The sequence below is a fragment of the Lampris incognitus genome, chromosome 10, assembly GCF_029633865.1.
Source record: "Lampris incognitus isolate fLamInc1 chromosome 10, fLamInc1.hap2, whole genome shotgun sequence".
Classification (NCBI taxonomy): domain Eukaryota; kingdom Metazoa; phylum Chordata; class Actinopteri; order Lampriformes; family Lampridae; genus Lampris; species Lampris incognitus.
In genome coordinates, this window is record NC_079220.1 from 10,300,587 (window position 1) to 10,324,680 (window position 24,094).

A 24,094-nucleotide genomic window follows, 5' to 3' on the forward strand; every position below is an offset into this window, starting at 1 on the left:
TAGATAGATAGATGGATGTGAGGAGAGGTTTGGGAGTTTAAACAAAATGCTAAATGTGAAGCGTGATGGTCTACCTCTGCACGTCGAGCGCTATAAGCACGGCACCCTTCACCTGACAGTGATCTGAAGAAGCCTTATCCAATACTTAGCACAACCGCAAACACTAACGTACAATTTGACGTCAGGCTGGAGGACACATAACAAAACAAAACAAAACAAAAAAAACACCACACAAAAAAATCGTTTGAATGCAGCCCGGTTCAAACCCTTCAGCAGGGGTCATGCAGGGAGGGGAGGGGAGGGGGGGAAAGTCGTCGAAGGGCAAACGTGAAGACCAGCCCACTTCGTGCTGAGTCTTGCTCCGCTCCGTTCCCACACTACACTGCGACGCCTCTCCGGCTGCGCTGATCCACACAGCGTGCGCGCCGCTCCAGTCTCGGGATACCTCCCGGTTCATCAGCGCCCAGGGACCTCGCCTGTCTCCCAGCCGTCCTCAGGTGGGTTGAGCCGCTCTCATGATGCCTTCCTCCGCGCGTTGCCCCCCCCCCCCCCGGCAAGGGCAGTGTGACTTATGAGGAGAGATTTACCGTCAATTTAGGGGCTGTTCGGCAGATCAGTGTTGCCCGAAACTTGGACACTATATGAAGAAGAAGAAGAAGAAGGGGAGGGGGTAGAAATCGAGTAGAATCTAAATTAGGGTTCATTAATGCCTCTTCGTGGCTCCTTGTGGACGCGCGCATTTGTGGGGTTTATGGTCAGTCGGCGAGCGTCAGAGCTGCGCGCGGCGTAAACGCGCTCCCGCAAGGGCTGCGAGCCGTCCGGGGCTGCGGGGCTCGTGGGACGCGCCGCGTCCTCATCCACAGACGGGTGTGTTTTTTAATGACAGCGGCTCGAGGTCGGCTTTCACTCAAATCCGTTAACGCGTAATCGCGCGAGGCGCTGCGCTGATTTTATTGCCGTCAGAGAGCCGCGAGCGTTTCTGACCGTTTCCTCCCTCCTCGTCATCCGTTCGCGGACAAGTTAGACCCCCCCGAGACTTTTCTTTTTCACACATTACACCCAAATATGTGAAGCGTGTAACGCGTGCCGATAGAAGGCCACTGCCCTGCACGCGTTTACTGGTTAGGTGTTGCAAGGGGTTCCCAAAACCAACTTGACTTTGCTGGCTGACTTTATTAATCATCGTCATGTTGCAGTTGTTTTTTTTTGCTTTGTTTTTGTTTTAATACTTCCAATTTCTCTCTGGGTTTTATGCAGGCCAGCTTCATGCGCCCCCTGGTGGATTAGGCACCGAAGAGTCGACTCCAAGTGGATAATGCGCCTATAATCGACGCCTTCTTTGATCAGGACAGGAAACCAGAAGCCCCCACATGACAAAATAAAAAGGAGAAAAACTCAACCTGTCGGTTTTTTGTTTTTTTTACGGAATATACTTGTCACCCCTTTTTGGTCGATTTTGTTGTGTCGGATCCCAAAGGGGAGAGAGGTCATGCCCTGCAGAAGGACTTTATGACACCCGATCACTGGATGCTATCACAAAAGCACACCGTAGCATAGCAAGAAGACAACGTCTAGCGCTTAAAACCTCCCCCAAAATGACTACGGAGGCTTCCCATGCTGCCTACGCTGCTGTCGCCCCCTCTGTGGTCCCCTTCACCTCCTCCGAAGGCCACCTGCTCAGGATGTTTCGGGAGTATCAGAGCAACTCGGTCATCATGGAGCACTACAACTTCACCGGCAAACTGAAAGAGAACAGGTACAGGGACGGACTCAAACCAGAGGCCATCGCCTTCCTACTGGTCTGCCTGCTCATAGTGCTGGAAAACGCCGTGGTGCTACTGGCGATCTGGAAGAATAAGAAATTCCACCTGCCCATGTACTACTTACTGGGCAACTTGACCCTCTCTGATCTGCTCGCGGGGTTCACCTACATGGTGAACATTATAACATCCGGGGCCAACACGTTAAAGATGACTCCGGTGCTGTGGTTTCTGAGGGAGGGAGGGGTGTTCATCATGCTGGCCGCCTCTGTCATCAGCCTGCTAGCCATTGCCATCGAGCGCCATGTCACTATGGTCAGGATGAAGCCGTACCAGGGGGCAAAGCAGGGGCGGATGTTTGGTTTGATCGGAGCTAGCTGGGTGCTGTCTGTTTTCCTGGGCGTCCTGCCTGTCCTGGGCTGGAACTGTATGGGCAGTCTGAACCAGTGCTCCACCGTCCTCCCCCTCTACGCCAAGAGTTACATTCTCTTCTGCATCACCGTGTTCAGCGCCATCCTGCTGTCCATCGTGGTGCTCTACGTCCGCATCTTCCGCATTGTCAAGTTTAACACCCAGCGCTTGGGTTCGGGTCCACAACGCAAAGGCCTTGCCCGAAAGTCCCAGAAGTACATGGCTCTGCTGAAGACCGTCACCATCGTCCTTGGGGTCTTTATTGCATGTTGGCTGCCCCTCTTCATCCTCCTGCTTCTGGACTTCTGCTGTCCGGCCAAGAGCTGCCAAGTGCTCTTTAAGGCCGACTATTTCTTGGGCATTGCCATGGTTAACTCCCTTCTAAATCCTATCATCTACACCCTGACCAGTAAGGACATGAGGAGGGCTATTCTTAGACTGCTCTGTCGACACTGCCTCCTTACTAAAGATGGACAGGTGAAGAAGATTGGCATGCCTTTCCTGGACTGCAGCACTAGTAAGGCTGACGCGGCCTCTCACAGATTGGAGGGCGTGGACACGACAGTGTCCTCTGGGAACTTCACCCCCTCCGCTATCAAAGCCATCTACCCCAGGATGTCGAAGACATGACTGGGTGGCTCAGCTCGACTCAAGTTAAATGAGAGACGGTATTTGGAGTAAGAGATGGACCACGGAAGTTCCCTGGTCGGCTCTCTCACAATGATGTGGCGTGGTTATGTACTGTCGTAGAGAGGACTGCATGTACTGTATGCAAGGACCGCTCCACTGTTGTTTTCCATTGCACTCTGCCAAGTATTTAAGGGCCCATCAACTGTTTCGAAATCTCCAATATCAAGTTTTTTTAGTTCATACTGTGAAAATCGGCCTCATTTTTTTTTCCTTCATAAATTGGAAATTGTGCACTGTGGCCTGTTTGGGCCTGACGTAAAGGTTGTTGTTACAGAAACATACTTGTGTGGGGAAAAAAAAAATCCATTTCATTTCATCGACGTTCGCCTTTACTAGAAAAGAAAAGTACGTAGATTCCTACACAGGAAGTTTGGCATAAACACAAAGAAATTATGCCATGCCTTTTGATTTTGGACAAACAACTTGCGTAACAACACGCGAGTCGTCGTCGTCGTCGTTATCTCTGGAGCAAACGCATAATGACATGCTGTTAAAAAAGCGTGCAGCATCCACACCCAAAAAAAAAAAAACTGCAGCCAAAACCATGTAATTTCTCTCATCTGAACTGCGGTCAGCAGGTTTTGCGGGTAGAGGGCCTCTAAACGGAGATCAGAGGCTGAAGACGCACAGGAAACGTCACACGGCGGCTCGTGTTGGTGGGCTTGCGCAGCTTTGGAGGTCTCCTCAACATATGTAGCAGCAGACATGCTGCTGAAGAGCAATAGCTGGCGGTGGAAGCTCGTCGACGCCTTCCTGGTTTTGTGAACTAGAACACGGCAGTCGTATGCCTGCAACCTGGCAGAGAGAAGAAGAAAAAACAGACTTCAGAACTTCCCTGATGGAGGTCAAGCTCTTGTGAAATGAAGAAATATTTATATGGTTTTTTCCTGTTAACTGTGGCAGATGTGATCGGTCTACACGATAGAAATCGTTCAAATCCTAAATTGCACAGTATATGGGTTTCAATGTACGCGGCCACAATTTCAGTACAACAGCAGCGAGTGAAAAGGACAAAAATCATGTTATCAGATTTGTGTGTGTAATCCCCCCCCCTCTCCCCTCCCAGTATGTCTTTTTGCTACACGATTTTACCATATATTATGTATATAAAATAATCTCCGAGTCTGTCTGGATTTTATGAGCTGCATTTTGTATAATCACAAATGTACTTAACTTATGACGCTGACTTTTTACACGAACAAACAATGGACATATGTGAACAACGTGTGCACTGTTTTATCTTACGCCCCAAGCGAATGAAATACCAACTAAGTCACTTTCTCAACGTTTTTACATGTTTTTTCTATTTATACAATAATCCCCCATCCTCGATTCATCGAAACTTGATACATATGCATACAAAGATAAACAAATATATTTGAAAAAGGGACAAAAATGGTGCATATATATATATAAAAAAACAGTAAATTTTTCTAGGTAACTGTGTTTCTGTTAAGTATATATATATATATATATATATATATATATATATATATATATATATATATATATATATATATATATATACTGTAAACTCAATATGCATGGCATATGCACTTTGGGGAAAAGCGTTGCTGATATATCATATATATGTATATATATACGTATGTATGTGTATGTGTGTATATATATATACATACATACATACATATGTGTGTGTGTGTGTGTGAGATCCATCAGTGACGCTTTTCCCCAAAGTGCATATGCCATGCATATTTTGTTGTGCAGAACGTTTTCTTCTCAACGAATTAAACCAAGACACGGAGTAAGTCTTCAAGCATTTAAAAAAAAAAAATCTTAGTAACCACTACCTAACCACTCTGAATAGGCAAGCGACTGTGGCTACAGATGAAGTTGCAGAAACGAGCAACTTTAATGCCCTACATATCGTTTGGAAAATCAACGAAACCACACACTCATAAGAACTATCATACACGCGAATGTGAAACTTTCCAGCACCTCATGCCATGCCACTCGCTCTCAACCACACGTAGGGCTGCACCGACAATCATTGCACAGCGCTGGTAGCTAAAGGTTACCATATTGTCAACTTGTTTCAATTCCTATTGTGAGTAAGCCAAACGTGATACAAAGTGTCCAGCGCTGACACGCCGCACAAGGCAGAAATTCTCTTAAGGAGGTCAGAGGTTTTAATAGCCCATATCATTTTCCAGGCGGGAATTAGCGACTGTGAACTCACGCTCTTATCTATTTTGACTGTCGTGGTTCTCTTATTTGTCCCACTTCTAATCCCATTTTTGACACATTACACTACAAAAGCTTGGGAATTCCGCTAGGAAACTTTTGGTTCTTCGGGAGGTCAACGATGTCATAATTTTGGGCCAGTTTTCCATGAGCATCGGACACATTTTCAGTCGCGCTTTACCGATAGTGGGTAGATCAGCACAAAAAAAACGAGTACGTTTCCACAGATGTCAGTGGCAGAAAATTACTCCCAAGAAATGGTCTGTAAGTAAATAAGAAATGTATGAATTCACATCAAATGCGCTCGCCTCGTCCTCAGAACTAATCATTATCCATTCCAGACCTTATTGAATGACTTGTCAATAAGAAATATTTAGCGTGGTTTCATCTCGGGGGTCTTTGCGGGTCCATGCTAAGGAACATCTATGGATTTAGAGTGACATCTAGTGAAATGTCTCATGCAGCCAGTTCTATCATATAGTAAACCTACCGAGAGCTCTGGCAATAAAACAATGCTGCAAAAAGTGATGGAAATAAGCAATCTGCAAAGGCCAAGACAAAAGATGTTTATTTACACAAAATAAAAATAAATAAAAAAACAAAACAGTAAATGTACAGGACAAGCATTTTCTTGCCATCTGCTTTTGCGTGAACGCCCATCCCTCATCTACCACTTCGTGCTGACAAAGTCCCACAGTTGATCGCTGACGTCACACCGCGACCGCTTAGAGGTGTCAATGTTGATGGGGGTGGCTAGGTCTGTTCCGTAGTGTACTGCAATAAGAAAGTAAATGTTGACTACTCATGACAACATGTAAACACTTTGGCAGCCACAGAACAAGTCAAATGTGTGTGAAAACGGTCACAAAATGTAGGAAAAGTGAGTACCTCCTTTCAGGACGTGTGGCTCTGTGTCATACTCCAGCTTGATGTGGGTTACTTTGTGGTACAGCTGAGCGATATATCTGTGCGAAAAGAAAAACAGAACCCCACTAAACTCAATAAAAGAGCAACCATTAACAATCTTAACTCCCCCCTACAACTTCCAAACAAAATAATTCCATATTGTCGCTCCGCTATGCCAGCACCCAAAAACAGACGGACATGTTATTAATATGTTCTTTGGGCATGTTAGTTGACACAGGGAATTATATACAGGAGAAAAGGTTTTTTTGTTTTTTTTTTAAAGTATGTCATCTTTGAGATTAGCAATGCAAGCTCGCTGGTCCTTGGGACAAAATGAAGACAGTAACATTCCAACATCTTGGTGACTTACATAGCTGAAGGAATGACTTCTGTGGTGTCTTCATCCACCTCTTGCTGCAAGGTCTGAAGCTCAAGTTCAGCATTTTTCAGCCTCTCCAGCTCCCTCTGCAGAAATCTGAGAGAAAGCTAAGGAGGGTAAAAAAAAATTTCCCGCATCTTGGTTTATTTTGATCTGGCCAAAAAAAGATTAAAAAAAATAAAATAAAAAAAAGAAGCATTTTCAAAAATGTCAGCTGTCCCAGGTCTGCTCAGAGAGAAGATTAACGAGATCTTACCCTGGTCAGAGCCATCCCCGGAGGGAAGCAATACCAGGTCATTTATATCTAGGCTCATCAGTGCAAGACACAGGGACCACTGCATTATTAATCAACAATTGGCTAATGTCTTATTCGCATAGGACTAGTATTACCTGGGGACCTCTAGTCATTTGTAATAATTGCGGAGGTCGTGTGATCTTAATCCTATATGAATCGGCCATGTCTGTAATTTGTAAAGTAAAAACTCCAGTGCACATTACCTACCGTATTTTGGCAAACACAGAGGTCATCCGATATATTAGTCCTGTGCGAATTGGCATCTCAGTAATTTGGGGTCGTAATTTTTATTTTTTTTAGCAAGGTTTTTTGTTTTCTCCGCACCCTTTTTCTGCCTCTTTCCTGGTCGTGAATTATCGAGGCTGCAGTGGAAAATTATAAATGAAAGTTTTGACAGTATTTTGGGTGCAAATTCAAGAGGCTCATCTCGCTACACAGCATGGAGACTCATCCCCAGAAAGAGCAAGCTCAAATCCACCAGAAGAGTGAAATCCCTGCAAAGAAAGTGAGGGCCAGCACGCGCTGGCTGAGGTGGGCGCACCACCGGCCCGTCTCGCCTGCACTGTTGGGGAGGTGGCGAGTTAGCACATGCGATAGGACCCGAAAGATTATGAACTATGTCTGGGCAAGGCGAAGTTGGAGGAAGATTTAAGCAGCAGCTGTAAGGCGGAGCCTCGACATTTTCAATAATATCCAGGGGGGTAATGTCAGTAAATTCAAATAAAATACAAACTTTGCTTATCCCATGTGAATGCACTGCACGAAACATAGATGTGGGGGTAATTTCTAAATCATATGAGGTCTCCAGGTAATACTAGACCCATGTGAATAGGACTTAAGCCTAAATCGAATATTCAAGTGCTTGATATTAAGTGGACAATATTTGGGGAAAAAATCGAATGTTAAGAGAGTTGCTAGTGTCATGCATAAATTTGATTCCGATACTCTCACCAGCCATTATCCGACTTCTGAGTGTTGCCCTCGCCTCCCCCCACAGTAATGGAGTCAACATTTCCAGAATACTTTCATGTTCATGGCGGGAAACATTGACTCCATTATTGTGGGGGGAGGCGAGGGCAACGCTCTCTACATCGACTCGGAGCTGAACCACGGACGCACAGGCCGCTGCACCACCTTCGACAACCTGCCTCTGTGCGCCGAGAGCTTCCAGATCTCTCTGCTGGAGGTGTGTGGCTTCCAGGACACCATGGCAACATAATCAAACATACCCATAGACATGCACACTAACATGTATTGCAATTACTGTCACATACATGCATTCACGCTCGCATGAAGCATAGATACATGCACGCATGAAAACAATCAGTATCCAAACATCGATTTATCCAGACATACTTGCACATAAAACGTCCATTGGGGTGTTTTAAGGAGCAATCCCGGGATATGCAAACAAAACTGCTTCCATCCAGCAAATTTGTTAAATTTTGTTAAATATTGAATATTTTTATTTATTAATACGGTCACTATAATTTGAAAATCTCATCATGAATGTTTTCTTTTTTGTTTTGTATTCTTTTTTTTTATTGCATTGTATTGCTAATTTTTTTTTACCCCTGTCGAGTTTTGTTTGCGTTGTTTTGTGCTGCTTGTTGTGTGCAGTATAGATGGGGTGTTATGTGCACCATGCTTGTTGATATATTTTGTTCTTATTTCTATTTCTTGTTTATCTTTTATTTCTGTTTGTTTCTGTTTGTATTTTGTATCTTGTTAGTTTTTAGTTATTAGAGCATGAGTGTCTGTAATAGAACTCAATTTCCCCTCGGGGATAAATAAAGAATTCTGATTCATGTACACACACATGCTACATGAAAAAAGATACTGTATCTCTGAGTCATTGATTTGGCTCTTGGATGTGAGCTGTCCAACTTGCTCTCCCAGGCTATCAAGCTCATTCTTCTTCTGGGTCTTCTGCTCCTCCACGTCCACTAGCACTTGGCCCACAAGCTCCTCGGCCGTGACTAAATCTGGGGATGAAGGAAAGGAAAAGATGAGATGAAAGGTAACAGGAAGAACCATAGATGAAGATGATGGTACTAATTAAACAACACAGGAGTGACACATTAGATGCATAAAAAATGTCACACAAGATCTCAAATATGTCAGAAAAAAATCCTATATTGCAAAACGTTAAAGTGAAAGCCAAAGGATAGCGGACTGTGGAAGCATTTGCATAGTTGAAGTCAAACTATTTCACGTCCTGAGGACCAGTCTGTGATGCCGGAAGTCAGCACGCCGTCCCCGCCTTTGCCTGCTGCCAGGCCTGCATTGCACCCTACCCCAATGCTCATCCCCGTGGGTGGTGGGTCCACGGGGTGGTGGCTCCCTGTTGCTTTTTCAGGCTGGGCCTGACTGGGCCCAATGGGCCAAGGCCCGGCCACCAGACACTCACTGGCGAGGTCCCTTTCTAGGTCTGGCTCCAGGAGCAGGTGAGGTGCTGTAGCTCTGCTATTGTAATTTCACTGGGTTTCTTGGGAATCACTCTTAGTCTAGCCCCTCCCCTGGGACCAATTTGCCTTGAGAGACCTTACCAGGAGATATTGTGCCCTACAACACAGCTCCCAGGCTCACTGGGACACCCAAAACCCTCCACCATGTTAAGGTGGCGATTCTCAGAGGGGAATCCAGCCAGTCTACATGTGTTTTTAGGACTTGGAGAAGGCTTACGACACCGTGTAGCCCAGGGCACTCTGTGGGGGGTACTGCGGGATTATGGGGTACCGGGAAAGTTGCTACAAGCCATCTGGTCCTTGTATATTCAAAGTGAGAGCTGTGTCCACATTCTCAGCACAAAGTCAAAAATGTTTTCAGTGGGTGTCGGACTCCACCAAGGTTGTCCTTTGTCTCCGATTGTTTGTGATATTCATGGACAGGATCTCAAGGCGCAGCCAAGGTGAGGAGTGTGTCCATTTTGGGAACCTCAGAATTGCATCTCTGCTCTTGGCAGATGATGTGGTTCTGTTGGCTTCATCAGAATGTGATTTCCAGCATGCACTGGGGCAGTTTGCAGCTGAGTTGAAATGGCCGGGATGAGAGTCAGCACCTCCAAGTCTAAGGGCATGGTTCTCTACCGGAAAATGGTGGATTGCTCCCTCCAGGTTGGGGATGAGTTGTCGCCTCAAGTGAAGGAGTTTAAGTATCTCGGGGTCTTGTTCATGAGTGAGGGTAGGACAGAGTGGGAGATTGACAGGCGGATTGTCGCAACATCAGCAGTAATGCGGACATTGTACCAGACCGTTGTGGTGAAGAGGGAGCTGAGCCAGAAGGCAAAGCTCTCAATTTACCAGTCAATTGTAGTCCAAACCCTCACCCATGGTCATGAGCTTTGGGTAGTGACCGAAAGTGTGAGATCGTGGATATAAGCGGCTGAAATGAGTTTCCTCCGTTGGGTGTCTGAGCTCAGCCTTAGAGATAGGGTGAGGAGCTCAGACATCCAGAGGGAGCTCTGAGTAGAGCCGCTGCTCCTTTGCGTCGAAAGGAGCCAGCTGAGGTGGTTTGAGCATCTGATTAGGATGCCTCCTAGGGGCCTTCCTTTGGAGATTTTCCGGGCACGTCCAACTGGGAGGAGACCCCAGGCTAGACTCAGAACTCGCTGGAGGGATTACATGTCCAATTTGGCCTGGGAACGTCTTGGGATCCCCCAGGAGGAACTGGAGGCCGTTGCTAGGGAGAGGGACGTCTGGAGTGTCCTACTTAACTTAGTGCCACTGCAACCCGACCCCAGATAAGTGGCTGATGATGAGATGAAGACAAGCTATGACCAAAGGATCATAATCCTGAGAAGGATGAATAAAACTACAGCAAAACAAAAATTAAATCATTTGACAAATTAATTTCAACAAAACATAAAATGAAATTTATCATTTAATAAAAGAGAAACAGCTAATTGAAATACTCAATTGTTTACCTTTTAAAATCTCTGACACGGTCTTTTGTGTTTCCAAATGTCGCTCATACAAGACCTTATAGTCCCCATTCACCAGCCTTATTTGATTCTCAGGTTTGCTACTGTCAATTAAGTGGACTAGTGCCTCCCCTGTTTCCGCCAAATCTTCAAAATTATGTGCCTGGGCCATTATGTTGACACTGAAAGCAAGAAGAGAACAAAAAATCAGATAATGACCAAAATATTGTTTGCTGATGGTGCACTGAGCAGTCATTCAACACTTCAGTTCCTTGTAGTTTGATAATTTGATAGACATTTTGATGCTAGCTCAGATAACTACATAATAAGCAATCTGAGGGCAACATTATTACATTTCACTGCATAATAGAGAGCCAGGACAGTTTAGATAATACATTGTCATACTCAATGAATTGGTTAACTGGTGGCTGTTGCAGCTAGAAAAGCGCTATATAAAATGCAACTTGATTGATTGATTGATCATATAAAGTTCAATCAGTTTGTCTGGACACAATGTTTGAGAAAAACGTTTCATCACTCATCTAAGTGACTTCTTCAGTCAACTGACTGCAGGTATCCCCACCCTTCTAAACAGCACAGTGGCATAATGGTCCACCCCTGGGATCAGGTCTCCCGGCACATACAGAGCAATATTAGTGTACGCTGTTAAGTGCTGGGAGGATTGCTGTGACTTGTACATCAGGGAAACCAAACAGACACTGGTGAAGAGGATGGCACAACACAGAAGAGCTAAGGCGTCAGGCCAGGACTCCGTGGTCTACAATTATCTACAGGCCAGTGGCCACTCTTTCAAGGGTAAAGATGTGTACATCATTGATAGGGAGAAACGCTGGTTTGAACGGGAGTCAAAGAGGCGATCTATGTGAAGAGGGAACAACCATCCCTGAACCAAGGGGGGGGGCACCTAAGAGTCATCTGTCGCTATCTTATAATGTTGCAATTGCAACGATTCCCCAATCCTCTGTGAACAAGGGTTAATACTCTTGCCTGTGCCCCTGACCAAGGCAATGGAAAGAAGAACTGGAGTTGGTCACCGGGCGCTGCAGCTGCCCACTGCTCCTATACAATAGGATGGGTTAAATGCAGAGAACAAAATTCGTTGTAAAAATACAATTCGTTGTAAAAATACAATGTCAAAATAAAAGTGGCTTTCTTTTGAATAGTACACATGGCTATTGTAACTCTAGTTAATGGTCACGGCAATTTGCATATGAAACCGATCGTTATGCCACTGTATTGTTTATAAGGGTGGGGATACCTGCAGTCAGTTTAGACTCAAGAGGTCACTTAGATGAGCGATGAAACGTTTCTCTCAATAAACGTTGTGTCCAGATGAACCGATTCAACTTTCTGTGAATTCCTTACCTGGATTATTGAGCATGCATAAAAGACTTTTTTTTATGCATTAAGACATTTTAACAGGTTCAATTTTACAAAAAGGGTGTCTACCTGCCTGCCGCCCAATGACTGCTGGGATAGGCTCCAGCATCCCCGCGACCCTGACAGCGGGATAAGCGGTTCGGATAATGGATGGATATATATATATATATATATATATATATCAGCTGTGTTTGGTCCACCATTTAAAACAACAAAGCAAACAGAATTTGACCTAGCCTCTTTAGCATAAACTCGTTAGCGTCGCAGAACCAAACATCAAGGCACTCGAAGAACATAAAGCAAGACTTTTCAAAGATACCTCACAATGGAGCTATTATGTGGAAAAAATACATACCTTTTACCTCGTTATCGTGTTAAATACACACAGGCGTACTGAATCGGAGAAATGTTTTTTGTGAACTAGTTCAGCGCCATTTCAAACTTAACCGCCGAAACGCGCTGACGTCACATCCGGTATTTACATTCGTACGCCCGAGTTGCTTATATTAGTTACGTTTTGCTTGTGATTTTTTTTGTATAACCAACACATTTCAGTTGTATATTATATTTTACAATATAAAAAATATGATTACAATCAAAATGAACTGCCATTATTTTCTATGTGTCTTATTCTACGTACAACTGAATGACACGCACGCCATTGGTTAAAAAGCGTTACGTCACTTTGGGGTCGGTTCAGGTTACAGGCGCGCTAACTCCTAAATTACTCTTGCAATATCATTTATTCTATCAAAACACTGCGAAAAAGATAAAACACTGTCTAAAAAGTTACACCAGTACTCGTTTTGTATTTCTGCTGCAAAATCAACCATTAAAGACCAATCAAACCCCAACAACTATGAGGGTCCGCAGAACCACTACTACTTCCGGCTGCTCCCGTTGGGGGTCGCCGCAGAGGGTCATCCGTTTGCGTCGCTTCCGGACCTGCTGCACATCCTTCCCAGCTCAGTTCCTCGATCTAGCCTGTCGGTACAAGTCCAGCAAATTGTTTTCACTAAAAAAAAAAAAGTGTCAAAATTGGACAAGAAATGTGCCTGCTTTTCTGTTTTCTTGTATGAGCATCAAGAATAAAAAGATCAATATTTTTTTTAAAAAATCGCCAACTTTATCCATCATTTATCTTTGTTCATTATTTATTAGGATATTGATGTTCAGTTAACATTATCAATAAAATAAATGTGAGGGTCAATAAATGTAAGGATTTGAACGGAAGGGGTCCAGTTTTGAGTCCTAAAACACAGAAGATGGAATATCTATGAATGAAATAGTTTGTGGTCAACACAACTTTAGATTTCTATACAAACAAACGTGTGTTTTAGAGGTCAGGGTGATGACGTCCTCCTTTTCTTTTGGTGAAAGTTGTGTGTGTGTGTGTGTGTGTATGAGGCCTTATGTTAAGACAAGAGACAATAGCAACACCTGGGTGTTATTTTGTCACATTCCTTAAATGACTTTTCAGTTGATTTCAGCAGCATTTCAGAGACACCAGATTGTAAAAGAAAAAAAGAAAAAAAAGCTGCACAGCTGGATGTTATGACAACAGAGACAGGTATGAGCACTGTCAACATCTACTATCAATGGGTTCAATTATTTTTCAATTCAATATCCACTATTCAAAAACTACTTAAATAGCCACAATTTCTATCCATCTAGCATACTTCCCTCAAAAGCGGGTTAAAGGAAATGATGGTTCAATTGCGAAAGCTGCTTTTTCACTTCACATTTTGAATGTTGTGTGTTCATCAGGAAGAGTTTCATAAACACGCACAAAATAAAGAGTAATGTGATAACTCAACATACATACACTGCAAAAACATTTATACAGAATAAGTTCGTGTTCTGTGGTGTACACCTTCACACCACTTTGTTCAGATTTTGTAGAATCTGAGCAATTTGATGGTTTTGTGGTGGTTTTCTCACAAGTTCCCTGTGCTTGCTACGACGGTGCTCTCAGAGAAACACCGAAACATGATCCAGACACCCATCTTACTGCGTATCCATCTGGTGGCAGGTGGACAAAACAATGCACACCATAGATAAATGCATCAGCAAAATGGATTAGAGACGTTTGTATTAATGTCTGAATAATTGTGTACTGACAGTCGGATGTATTGGACTGTATTGACAAGTGTTTTGGACTTGGACTTTGCAGTGTTGCATCTAAAACCTCTGAGGGAAAGGCTGTTACTAACACGTCCTGTCCTCCAGCCAGCAAGACGAGGCCCTAAAAGAGACAAGACATCCAGCCGGCTCGGTAAGATGTCTAAAGGGAAAGTCTCCTTGTGTTTGGCTGAAGCATGGCACCAACCAATGCACATTTTTTGATTTTTCAGAAGTTACTAACTCCACAAAGGGCAGCATCAGGTTGTTTCTTTCGGAGGATTTTTAAGGCTCTTTGCTGCTGTTTTGCAGCTGATGAAGAGCCATCTTGAAAGAACCTCTTTTCTCCAGCCTGCTGTTCAAAGCCAACAACTGCCAGTCACATTCATTAAAAGGACCTGTTTGTCAAATTTGCCAACATCCCTCACTTTCATATATTCATTTGTGTAAATGTCACTTAAAAAATATGAAGATAAAACTGAAATATATAAGGAAATTCTACAAATAATGAAACCAAGAGTGCCTTTGTGCATGCTCATTTTGAAGGCTGTCAGATCGGACTTTCCCAGAAAACTACAGCCAAAACTACAGTTTAATCATGTTTTTCTGTTTGGCGGTAAGAAAAGTGCAGACTACAGCACTGGTGACTGTTTCAGTCCGATCCATGGAGGCCCCACCTCGCATCTTACAGGACTTAAAGGATCTGCTGCTAACGTCTTGGTGCCAGATACCAGAGGACACCTTCAGAGGCCTTGTGGAGTTCATGCCTCAGTGGGTCAGAACAGTTTCAGTGGCACGAGAAGGACCTACACAATATCAGCCAGCTGGTTTTAATGTTTCCGCTGATCGGTGTATAAAAGTACAAGTTCCTGATGAATGGCAAACTTTCTTAGAAGCAGATCCACAAAGGTGTCTGCTGCACAAAAAAACAAAAACCCAAAAATTCATCCATATTCTTCTACCATAAAGCCTCTAGTTGTTTTCCTTTGTTGTCCTGGATGAAATCGCAACATTTCTGTGCAACTATGATAATATCTGAGATGTTGGTCAAATTCTGCCATAGGTGTTCAGTTACAAATGCTTATGTGTCTAAGCACATTTTTCAGGCCTTTTTTTTTAAAGACACAGTCATCAAAAAGGCCCAGCAGAGGATGTACTTTCTCCGCCAGCTCAAGAAATTCAATCTGCCCCAGGAACTGCGGATTCAGTTCTACACTGCAATAACCCCGCCTGTCCTCTGCACATCCATCAGTCTGGTTTGGATCGGCCACCGAACAGGACAGGGACAGACTACAATGGACAGTTAGGTCTGCAGAGAAAATAAGTGGTGCCAACCTGCCCTCCATTCAGGACTTACACACCTCCAGACTCAGGAAACGTGCAGACAACATCACTGCAGACCCATCACACCCTGGTCACCTGTTCCAACTCATCCCCTCTGGTAGGCGCTACAGAGCACTGCACCCCAAAACAACCAGATATAAAGTTTCTTTCCGCGGGCTGTCATTCAAATGAACGCTTAACATTGTCAAATAGATCCAACCATTTTGTATATACTGTACTGTACATTGTACGTATACTGGTACACTGCCATGTCTGTCTACCTTAGGTATGTGTGTGTATGTATATATATATATATATATATATATATATATATAAAACCTGCTAACATCTATTTCAGCATCTCTGATATATTCTCTACACCATTGCACTTTATCACCTCTTATTTCGCCTCTATAAGTCATCCTTGTGTATACATCTGAAGATCGTTGTGTTGTCGTACTGTTATTCTATGTTAAGTACACCGAGACAGCCACGAAATTGGAGTCAAATTCCATGTGTGCAAACCTAAATGGCAAATAAACCTGATTCTGAAGCACTGTTGTCCACAGATATATCACCCCAAACCACATTTTATGCACTTTTTTTTTTTTTGCTGAACAGCTTATCAACAGTGTTAATTTTTGGATGACAAAATGTCCCGTTTTCTTTAGTTACTAATGACCATAGACCTTTTTCGGGTGTTTAAACCAAACTCCTTCATGTTTCCCATAGCAAGCTAAGGACCCTATGACAGTGCCAGAGATTCCTTATGGGTTTATTTTAAAATGTTATCATCGAACCATTCAACTGTGGGCAACCATGTAAAGTTTATACATGTCCGGCTGAGACCCTTGATTGAAAGAATAGGTTTGCCACTACATACGGCAACTTTAAAAAGACAACATGTGTGGAAACTGAGCACTATAACCGACTCGGTGCAATTTTCCGCAGCCTTTTCCCAACAGAAAAAAAACTGACTTCCAACTGTAAACCCTATTCGGTTCAGACCTGGATACCGCCAACTCTGTATGCTAACAAAAGGAAAATGAGCAGCCCAGTAGCCAGTCTGTCAATTCTTGTTTTTCTGCTTCTCCTTTTTCTCCTGGGCTTTTCGTCTTTGTCTGCCAAGCTGTCTGAAGTACAGTCTTTTGGGGTTCAGTCCGTAGGCCTTAAGTCTATGTCTGCTGAACTCTTGGCTGCCCAATTTAACCTTAAATTGTGCTGAACTGAAGCGTCCACCTGGACGTCTGGGTTTCTTGTTGGGCCACTTTGGCTTTTCAGTCCTGTTCTTGGCTACTTCTGGTCCACCCATTTTCTCCTCAGCAGCAGCTGTATGCGCCTCCTTTTCAAGTTTCCTCTTTTTCTTAGGAATCAGGATCTCTTCTTCCTCCTCTTCTACATCATCTCCCGCTTCTCTAAGACCCTGAGTTGGTGTCATTTCTGTTGAGTCAACGGTGGAGATGACTTGACTGGATCCCGTCTCGCCATCCTCTCCTATGCCATCTTGCATCTCGATGTTCTTCAGATGATCTCTTCTCTTCTTCCCCATCTTGGTTTTGGCATCAATCACCTCTTTATCCTCCCTGTAGTATGAGGTTAGATTAAGTGGTTGATTAATTAGCAATGCTGCACAAATTATACTGGATTATGAGTATTTGACTCATATGTGCCTCGTCTTATACTCACTCGGAATATACAGAGCAAAGAATCTCTTTCTTTCTCTTTTGATTCTGTGCCTTGATATTATAGTTTTTGACATCGTTCCTCTCTTCCAGGTCAGACCTAAGAGAATGAGAAACTACTTAAAATGAATTCATTTTACCCACATAACACAATACATTTCATTTCTAAATGAAATTGTTTTTAAGCACAAACTCCAAACCTGAACATGCAGGTCTTCTTCAGAGGGCACCACCGGTTCAGTTCTCTCTCATCAGCTTTTAGGATCTTAGGAGAGAAAGATAAGATTTTTTTTTCTATCATTAGAAGAGGCTAGGTCACATAAAATATGTCTTTCTAAAACCTTTCTGGACATGTAATCCATCCATCCATCCTTGGGAAACACAAAGGTTGACTGAGATACTGATAATTTGGTCACGGTTCCTCCAGTTTCCTCCCACAGTTCAAAGATATGTAGGTCAGGTGAATCGGCCGTACTAAATTGTCCCTAGGTGTGAATGTGTGTGTGTGTGTGTGTGTGTTTGTTTGTTTCGGCCCTGTGATGGCCTGGCGGCCTGTCCTGGGTGTCTCCCCACCTGTCGCCCAATGACTGCTGGGATAGGCTCCAGCATCCCCACGGTCCTGAGCAGGATAACTGGTTTGGAAAATGGATGGATGGATGTTTTCTAATCTATCCCTGGCCCACTCAGAGAGAAGATTAAACTAAGATCATGCCCTGGTCAGAGCCACCCACACAGAGTAGCAATACCAGGTCAGTCTATTACAGCTCATCAGTGTAGGAATCAGGGACTACTGCATTATCAATCATCTTAGCCTATATCAAATATTTAAGCACTCTCATCAAGCACAAACCTCTTCTGGTTTAACCGCATGTTGACGTCAAGCCAGTGGATGAGCTACATTACACAGATCGGTAATCTCACCTCCTCAGCGGTAAGGCCGAAGTCATTGGGCAGAACCTGCCGATAGCGGAACCTGCACGGGAGGTCGTCAATGATGTCCTCGTAGTCCAGTTTATAATACTCATCCAGGTACTGCTCAAAGCTTTTTTCCTCTAAAATACACATAATGAATAACAAATCGAGTTTCTCTCTGAAGTGCTGCCTGAAACACCAATTAGGGTTATATACATTGCTTAGTTATGGCCCAGTAGTCTGGGCAAAATGCAATTTATTGACACTTACGTGGGTTAAACACTGGCTTGTTTTTTGTGATGACCTCTGAAAAGGGAGACTTTTTTCTCTTCTTTCCCATCTGTGGGACATTCTCCTTCTTCATCTTTATCTTCTCTTTCTTTTTCTTCTTCTTGGAGGTGGTCTGCTGGCTAGGGTCATAGTCTGCATCCATCTGTTTCAAAAGAACAAACTCGAGTAAGCAAGCTACCCCAACTCCAACCACCATCAACAAAAAAGGAGCTCCTCGTGCCTATTAATACATCAAATGAGTTATTACCTAAGAGACTCGTCACGATAGTACCTTTTCATCAATGGTGTTTATTCTTTAATCCTGTCGAGAACCAGTATTATTAGCACCTTTAGCCACTAGGGGGGGCTGTTGGCCTCATTCAGCCATTGCAAATCCTCCATCGTGCTTCATTATGACCCTCAAAATTCAGAAACTCCCTTACTCGCGCAAGACTGTATTTGACTTTTAAGTTAGTGGAATTTGAAACTAGAAATCAATGTCATGCGGCTGGACAGTAAAACAACTCTCACACTGTTGTTGATAAATGACCTGCACATCAGGCAAGTTGTTACACATGTTAATGCTTTCAACCTAGGTGCTAAATGTTATAACTGGAGCCTTAACGCGTTTTCATTTTGTAATAAAGTAACAATACTTGTGGTTAGGATGTTACTATCAGTGTGCCTTTAATACTGTATGCCACTGGAGAAAACCACCCAAGTGAGTATAAAGAGAAAATCGATATGCAACTGGGTCAACTCACAATGAAGTCTTGGTCGTCACAGTGGGGCTCTTGGGTCTCATCATATTCCTCTCCATAATATTCTTCTCCCTTACCACCGTGGTCTGCTTCTCCCGTCCATGTGTCCCAGTTCCAGGGTTCTTTGACACATAAAATAAGCCATGAGTTATATCTTGATAGAATGCAGCCGGCACACTGACCGATATATTAAAGAACAGACTCTCACCCTCAAGTTCATCATCATCAAACTGGGGCTTATCTCCCTCTTCCACGCCATAGTATTCATCACCAAAGAATTTCTGCAAATGATAAAATATTGATAAATTATTAGCAAACTTTTTTGATTTAAGAAACACAACAAAACCAAGACAACCTTGTAACTCTTGATATGTCATCACAGTGAACTCCATGTTTAATATACATTAACACCAACTCTATATATGTATTTGTGGTAACTTATACATTTGTAGCACTTTTGACTTTTTAAATAATTTTTTTGACAATTATTTCATGACTGAATGTGACAGTAAGCAATGTATCAAGTCAAATTGCTGGTAATTGGAGATTTGACAAATAGTTCTTTCTTATTCCGATTCTGATATCCATGTGAGTGTTTTAAATCTATTCACCTGCATGAGATGGTCATGCTGCTGCGGATCGAACTCTCCTTCCAGGTCAGCCTGACTGAAGGCAAGCTGCTCATTTCCAGTCAGCTCCTGAAGTGTCTTCAGCTTCTCCATGATCTCATTCCGCTTCAGATTCTTCAGCTGCTTCAGCTGCTCATGCTTCTGCTCTTTTTCCTGGAATGGTCAAAAGAGAGTGAAGCACATGAGAGGACAGGCTCGTGTTAGCCAGATAATGACGCGTGAGAGGGTACTGGAAAGTGTGAAAGGAGGGAGAATCACAAGGCATGGTCAGATAGAGGTAGATTTTCAAGTAATTTGACTGACCTTTCTCTTTCTCTCTTTCACCTCATCCCTTTTTCTTTTTCTACGCTCATCTTTTGAGCGGACAGAGGTGGCGATGTTGCGGGGATAGGTCTTGACCTGCTGAGCATCAGGCTCCTCAAAACGGAAGTTGTAGCTTCTCTCAAAGTTCTCTTGGCGCTCCAGGAAAGACTCTCCCTCCTCTTCAGAATCTTCCACATCCTTGACCACCTCATCATAAGTAGGGATCCTTGACACAAAAACAGCAAGAAGTTATTCAAGTTGGTTGTAAAACCACAAGCCTGATCTCTCAAGTCTGATTTCTATATGGCTGAGTATGAATGTCTATGATTCTATCAATCCATAGAAGATGGCACTACCAGCTAGGGATGGGATGATATAGGATTTTATCGTGGATCGTGATAAAAAATACTCACGAAAAGTAGATCACGGTGAATTTCCATTATCGGGATAACCGTAAATGGGGATAATCATGAATATCCTCACGAGTGACTTGAAAAAGCTCTTTCTCATTCTCTCTACTGCATGCTGAGAGTTACGTGCTGTAAACTGTATACGCTCGCACATGCGCGACTCACATCTACCGCTGACAGATCGGGTGTTTGGTGTGGAGTTTTGACTGAACTCTGTTTCCAACTTCGGAGATTTTTTTCCCCCTTTTTTTCCCCCCCAACTGTCTTTTCTGCATGACCAGCTAAGTATTTCTTGTTTGTTGGCTGACTGGTGATTGTCTGTTGTTTTTTTTTTGGCTGGTTGTTCTGCGAAGGAAAAGCATCCTCCAAGATGCTACCTCCATCCATCCATCATGGGATCATTCAAGAGCCCAGTGTGACGGTGAAGGAGGCTATGTTGGCGTAGGAGAGCAACTTGTCATTGTGATTACCTGCTGGGTGCTACTTTCTGTCCTTGTTTGTTTTTCACTAAGAAGGATGTTCAATAAAACTACGTTAAAATCTAGTATATTGCTGGACCGCAACTATGTTTAGAAAGCAGCTGTTTAAGCACAACTACGTTTAAAAAAGACCCGTATGTGAGGGTTAGTACTCCTGAGTCCTGACTGTGCCCCTGACCAGGGCACGGCAAGATGAAATGGAGGTGGTCCTCAGGCTGCGCACTGCTCCTAGCTACACAGCTAGGATGGGTTAAATGCAGAGGAATTTACCCATGGGGATTAATATAGTAAAAATACCAAAAAGCAGCTGTTTTGACATCGGTTCCATAAACAGCGGCTGTACTGAACAGCAGTTTTCAAACCCTGATTATTTATACAGCTAAATAGTGGCAATTTATTTTTTCATATGAAATAATTACCTGGCTACAATCAACGCTGCCATGACCACTGGAAAGTATTGGGCACTACACCCCTTATAAATGCATTTCACTTACCACCAACTCTCTGAAGATGCCAATAATTTTCACTCTAACTGCGTGTAGCTTTTAGCACTGGTGTTTGTCAACTGGACCATTTTTGCAATGAAGCATTTCAGTAGTACCCACGAGCAGAAATATATTACGTTTGTTGGTGTGTGAACCACTGCACTGATTCACGGCCAACAGGGAAACTCCCACTTCTGTTTATCAGCAACGTCGTTGGTCGGCCGACCACTCGTGTAACTTCAGTGACATCGCTAGTTGCCGCTAGCTGGAACTGTTGTTGATCACCTGATCCAGCGCCCCAATGTGTCAAACTGATCATTCAGTCAGCCAGTCACTCTAACTATTATCACTCAGTCAATCAGTCAGGTACATTCGAATTTGTAAAAAGATGTGTGTCTATCAGTGATGCAATAAAAATATGTTTCTTAAGAAAATGTAAGGTAAGGTGATTCCAGTATGTTTTAGTGCCAATTTAAGAGTTTTAAGCATATTTTGATGATTATCTGGATAATATTGTGAATTGTAATTATTTCAGCCAGGATAATCATGACATGAACTTTTCATATCATCCCACCCCTAGCCAATGAAAAGTCACTCAAATATCCAAAAAGATGACAACTTACCTGTCATCATCATCATCACTGTCCACGTAGCCTTTGTTGAGGACAAAGTCCCTCAGGAAGCACTCCTTCTCATCTAACTTGGGGTCATTCCAGTAGTCTCTCAGGTACGTCTGTCTCAAAACAAACACATCCCATCCAGTGTTTAGTCAAACAAAAAAAAAAAACAAAAAAAAAAACAACATCTGACATAAACAAAGGGTCTGTCTCCCATTTACAGGCGCTCCTTCATCTGTTTTGTAACTTCCTCACAAATTCACGTCACGTATACTCACCATGTCCTGCACTTCCTCAGAACCCTCTAGCTCAGTCTGGCCTTTCAGCCACTCCACATAATCCGCCTCCTCTTTATTCTATGAACAGATGCAGATTACAGGGTGATAAAGTTTAACTTTCTTTAATTAAAAAAAATTCTATACCCTCGCCAATTCTAGATAGTTAGCTTTTTGATGAATGCTCCAGTAAAATATTAATAAATCCTGACCTTCTCTTCCTGTGTTTTGGTCCTCCTAGTCAGCAGTTGTGACTTCCCCTTTCCGTCACTGCCCTCTTCATCACTGTCCTGGACAAATTTACGGAAGCTGCCAAACGATTTTATTATTGTTAAGTGGTAAATGGACAGAATATAATAATGCTGACCCCCCCACGACTGAATGAGCCTTACCTTTCTTTCAGTTCCCTCTGCTCTTGAATGTAAGTAGGAGATGCAGCTCTCTTCAAAGGTAAAGAATAAAAAAAAATGTAAAACTGCCACTGTCAAATTCATAAATAAAACATATTTTAAAACACAGCATACCTCTCTCCTCTTGATGGCCTCCTCGTCATTACTCTCGTCGTCATCATCTTCGTAATTACTGGTATTAAGTAATCATCAGTCAATTTGTAGTTCAACAATTATCTGGAAAAGCACGTTTCACAGGATAAGCTCACTCACCCTCCCTTCTCCAAGATGACTTTACGTTCATAGTCCTTAAGATACATGGGCTTAATTGCTTGCTTGGAGGTAGAAGGTTGGGCATCGCTGGAGGACTCATCTAGACAAAATGGATTAGAATACTTCAGAACAACAACAAAAAAAAGAAGAGGAGCAACACTGCGGTTTGTGCTTGTTGTTACCTTCGTCAGAGTAGAACTTGGCATCCTTCTGGTAAATTTTAGGATCTTTCCTTTTAAGCAGCGACAGCGTTCTGTAGAAGTCCCTTTCAATTTTGGGGTCAAGTTCCTATAGACCAATGAGAGCGACAACCACAAGCAGAGCTGATCGATACAGACTCATCCGAGCATGCCTCTTTAGCTGCACATCACTGAAACGCCGATATGCAGATAAGTTTAACTCTAACGAGGTTACTGAAAGGAAAGACAGCGAGACACTGACGCTTACCACTTCAGCTTCGTCAGAGCTCGACTCAGACGACTCAGACTCGTCGTCATCGGCTCGGTCTCCGTAACGATCCTTTACTGTACGATGACAAGAAGAAAAAAATCTTCAATCTGACGTATTAAACTGTTAGTCAGTCTGTTGTTTTCTTTGAACGTTAGCCTTTTGTTCTGTGCACTTCACACCATGTAAAGCGCACCGAATTAAGTGATTGATTGGATTTCCTGACGTTTATAACCTCGTCGTTAACGCTGTATAAAACAAACTAATCTCGGTCTCCACGTTAGCATGCCCCCCCCCCAGCTAGCCGGCTAGCTGGTTTGGCTAGCGAGCAGTAACAAACTTACGCCTTTGTAACTCTTCTTTTTGTCTGTATTTGCCATATCTCTCCGCAAACTTGGAGTTGATCTTCAGCTGCGATTTCCCCGACATAACTTCATTTGCCGTGTTGGCTTTTATTGGGTTAAAACGTTAGTTAAATTCACGCAGAGCTGTCCCTTCGGCTCCCAACGTGTGAACGATGTGTGTCACGTGGTTTCCGGTTAGCGAGTTGAAAGGTCAGACCGCGGGTCGGGGGTCAAGGGGGCGCGTAAATACATGGAGATACATGCAGAGAGGGTAGTAGAGGACATACTTCACATTATTTACCAATTTATATTTGCTTGTAATAATGTTGAGGGTGGAATTAAAATGTCTCATAATCTCCCGAGTCGAGTTGCCGTTGAAGTAAGACGCTCGGTGTTTATCATCAA

General features: G+C 43.3%; 3 protein-coding genes and 2 non-coding genes across 5 annotated transcripts; 1 reads left to right on the top strand and 4 right to left on the bottom strand.

The window, feature by feature from the left end:
- The first annotated feature begins 287 nt into the window (after positions 1-287).
- On the top strand, positions 288-4,332 carry s1pr5a (sphingosine-1-phosphate receptor 5a). Its single transcript, XM_056288002.1, has 2 exons — positions 288-497; positions 1,258-4,332. Exon 2 carries the CDS (start codon positions 1,596-1,598, stop codon positions 2,799-2,801), a length of 1,206 nt encoding a protein of 401 aa, XP_056143977.1. The 5' UTR covers positions 288-497; positions 1,258-1,595; the 3' UTR covers positions 2,802-4,332.
- A 166-nt stretch (positions 4,333-4,498) lies between these two features.
- spc24 (SPC24 component of NDC80 kinetochore complex) lies at positions 4,499-12,373 on the bottom strand. The gene is made up of 6 exons (XM_056288008.1): positions 12,325-12,373; positions 10,572-10,750; positions 8,487-8,631; positions 6,343-6,447; positions 5,955-6,031; positions 4,499-5,840 (listed from the first exon to the last, which is right to left on the bottom strand). Exons 2-6 carry the CDS (start codon positions 10,738-10,740, stop codon positions 5,734-5,736), a joined length of 603 nt encoding a protein of 200 aa, XP_056143983.1. The 5' UTR covers positions 10,741-10,750; positions 12,325-12,373; the 3' UTR covers positions 4,499-5,733.
- On the bottom strand, positions 6,577-6,673 carry LOC130120248 (Z30 small nucleolar RNA). The gene has a single exon (XR_008810951.1). It is a non-coding gene; the product is annotated as a Z30 small nucleolar RNA (small nucleolar RNA).
- Positions 12,374-13,120: 747 nt separating the features above from the next.
- kri1 (KRI1 homolog) lies at positions 13,121-23,838 on the bottom strand. The gene is made up of 18 exons (XM_056287986.1): positions 23,690-23,838; positions 23,346-23,422; positions 23,081-23,186; positions 22,899-22,998; positions 22,761-22,818; positions 22,629-22,678; positions 22,449-22,545; positions 22,240-22,317; positions 21,968-22,077; positions 19,971-20,196; positions 19,650-19,820; positions 19,247-19,319; positions 19,042-19,160; positions 18,278-18,440; positions 18,017-18,147; positions 17,296-17,360; positions 17,100-17,195; positions 13,121-16,996 (listed from the first exon to the last, which is right to left on the bottom strand). The coding sequence occupies exons 1-18, from the start codon at positions 23,772-23,774 to the stop codon at positions 16,483-16,485; spliced, it is 2,319 nt and encodes a 772-aa protein (XP_056143961.1). The 5' UTR covers positions 23,775-23,838; the 3' UTR covers positions 13,121-16,482.
- Positions 17,775-17,872, bottom strand: LOC130120247 (Z30 small nucleolar RNA). The gene has a single exon (XR_008810950.1). It is a non-coding gene; the product is annotated as a Z30 small nucleolar RNA (small nucleolar RNA).
- Positions 23,839-24,094: the final 256 nt, after the last annotated feature.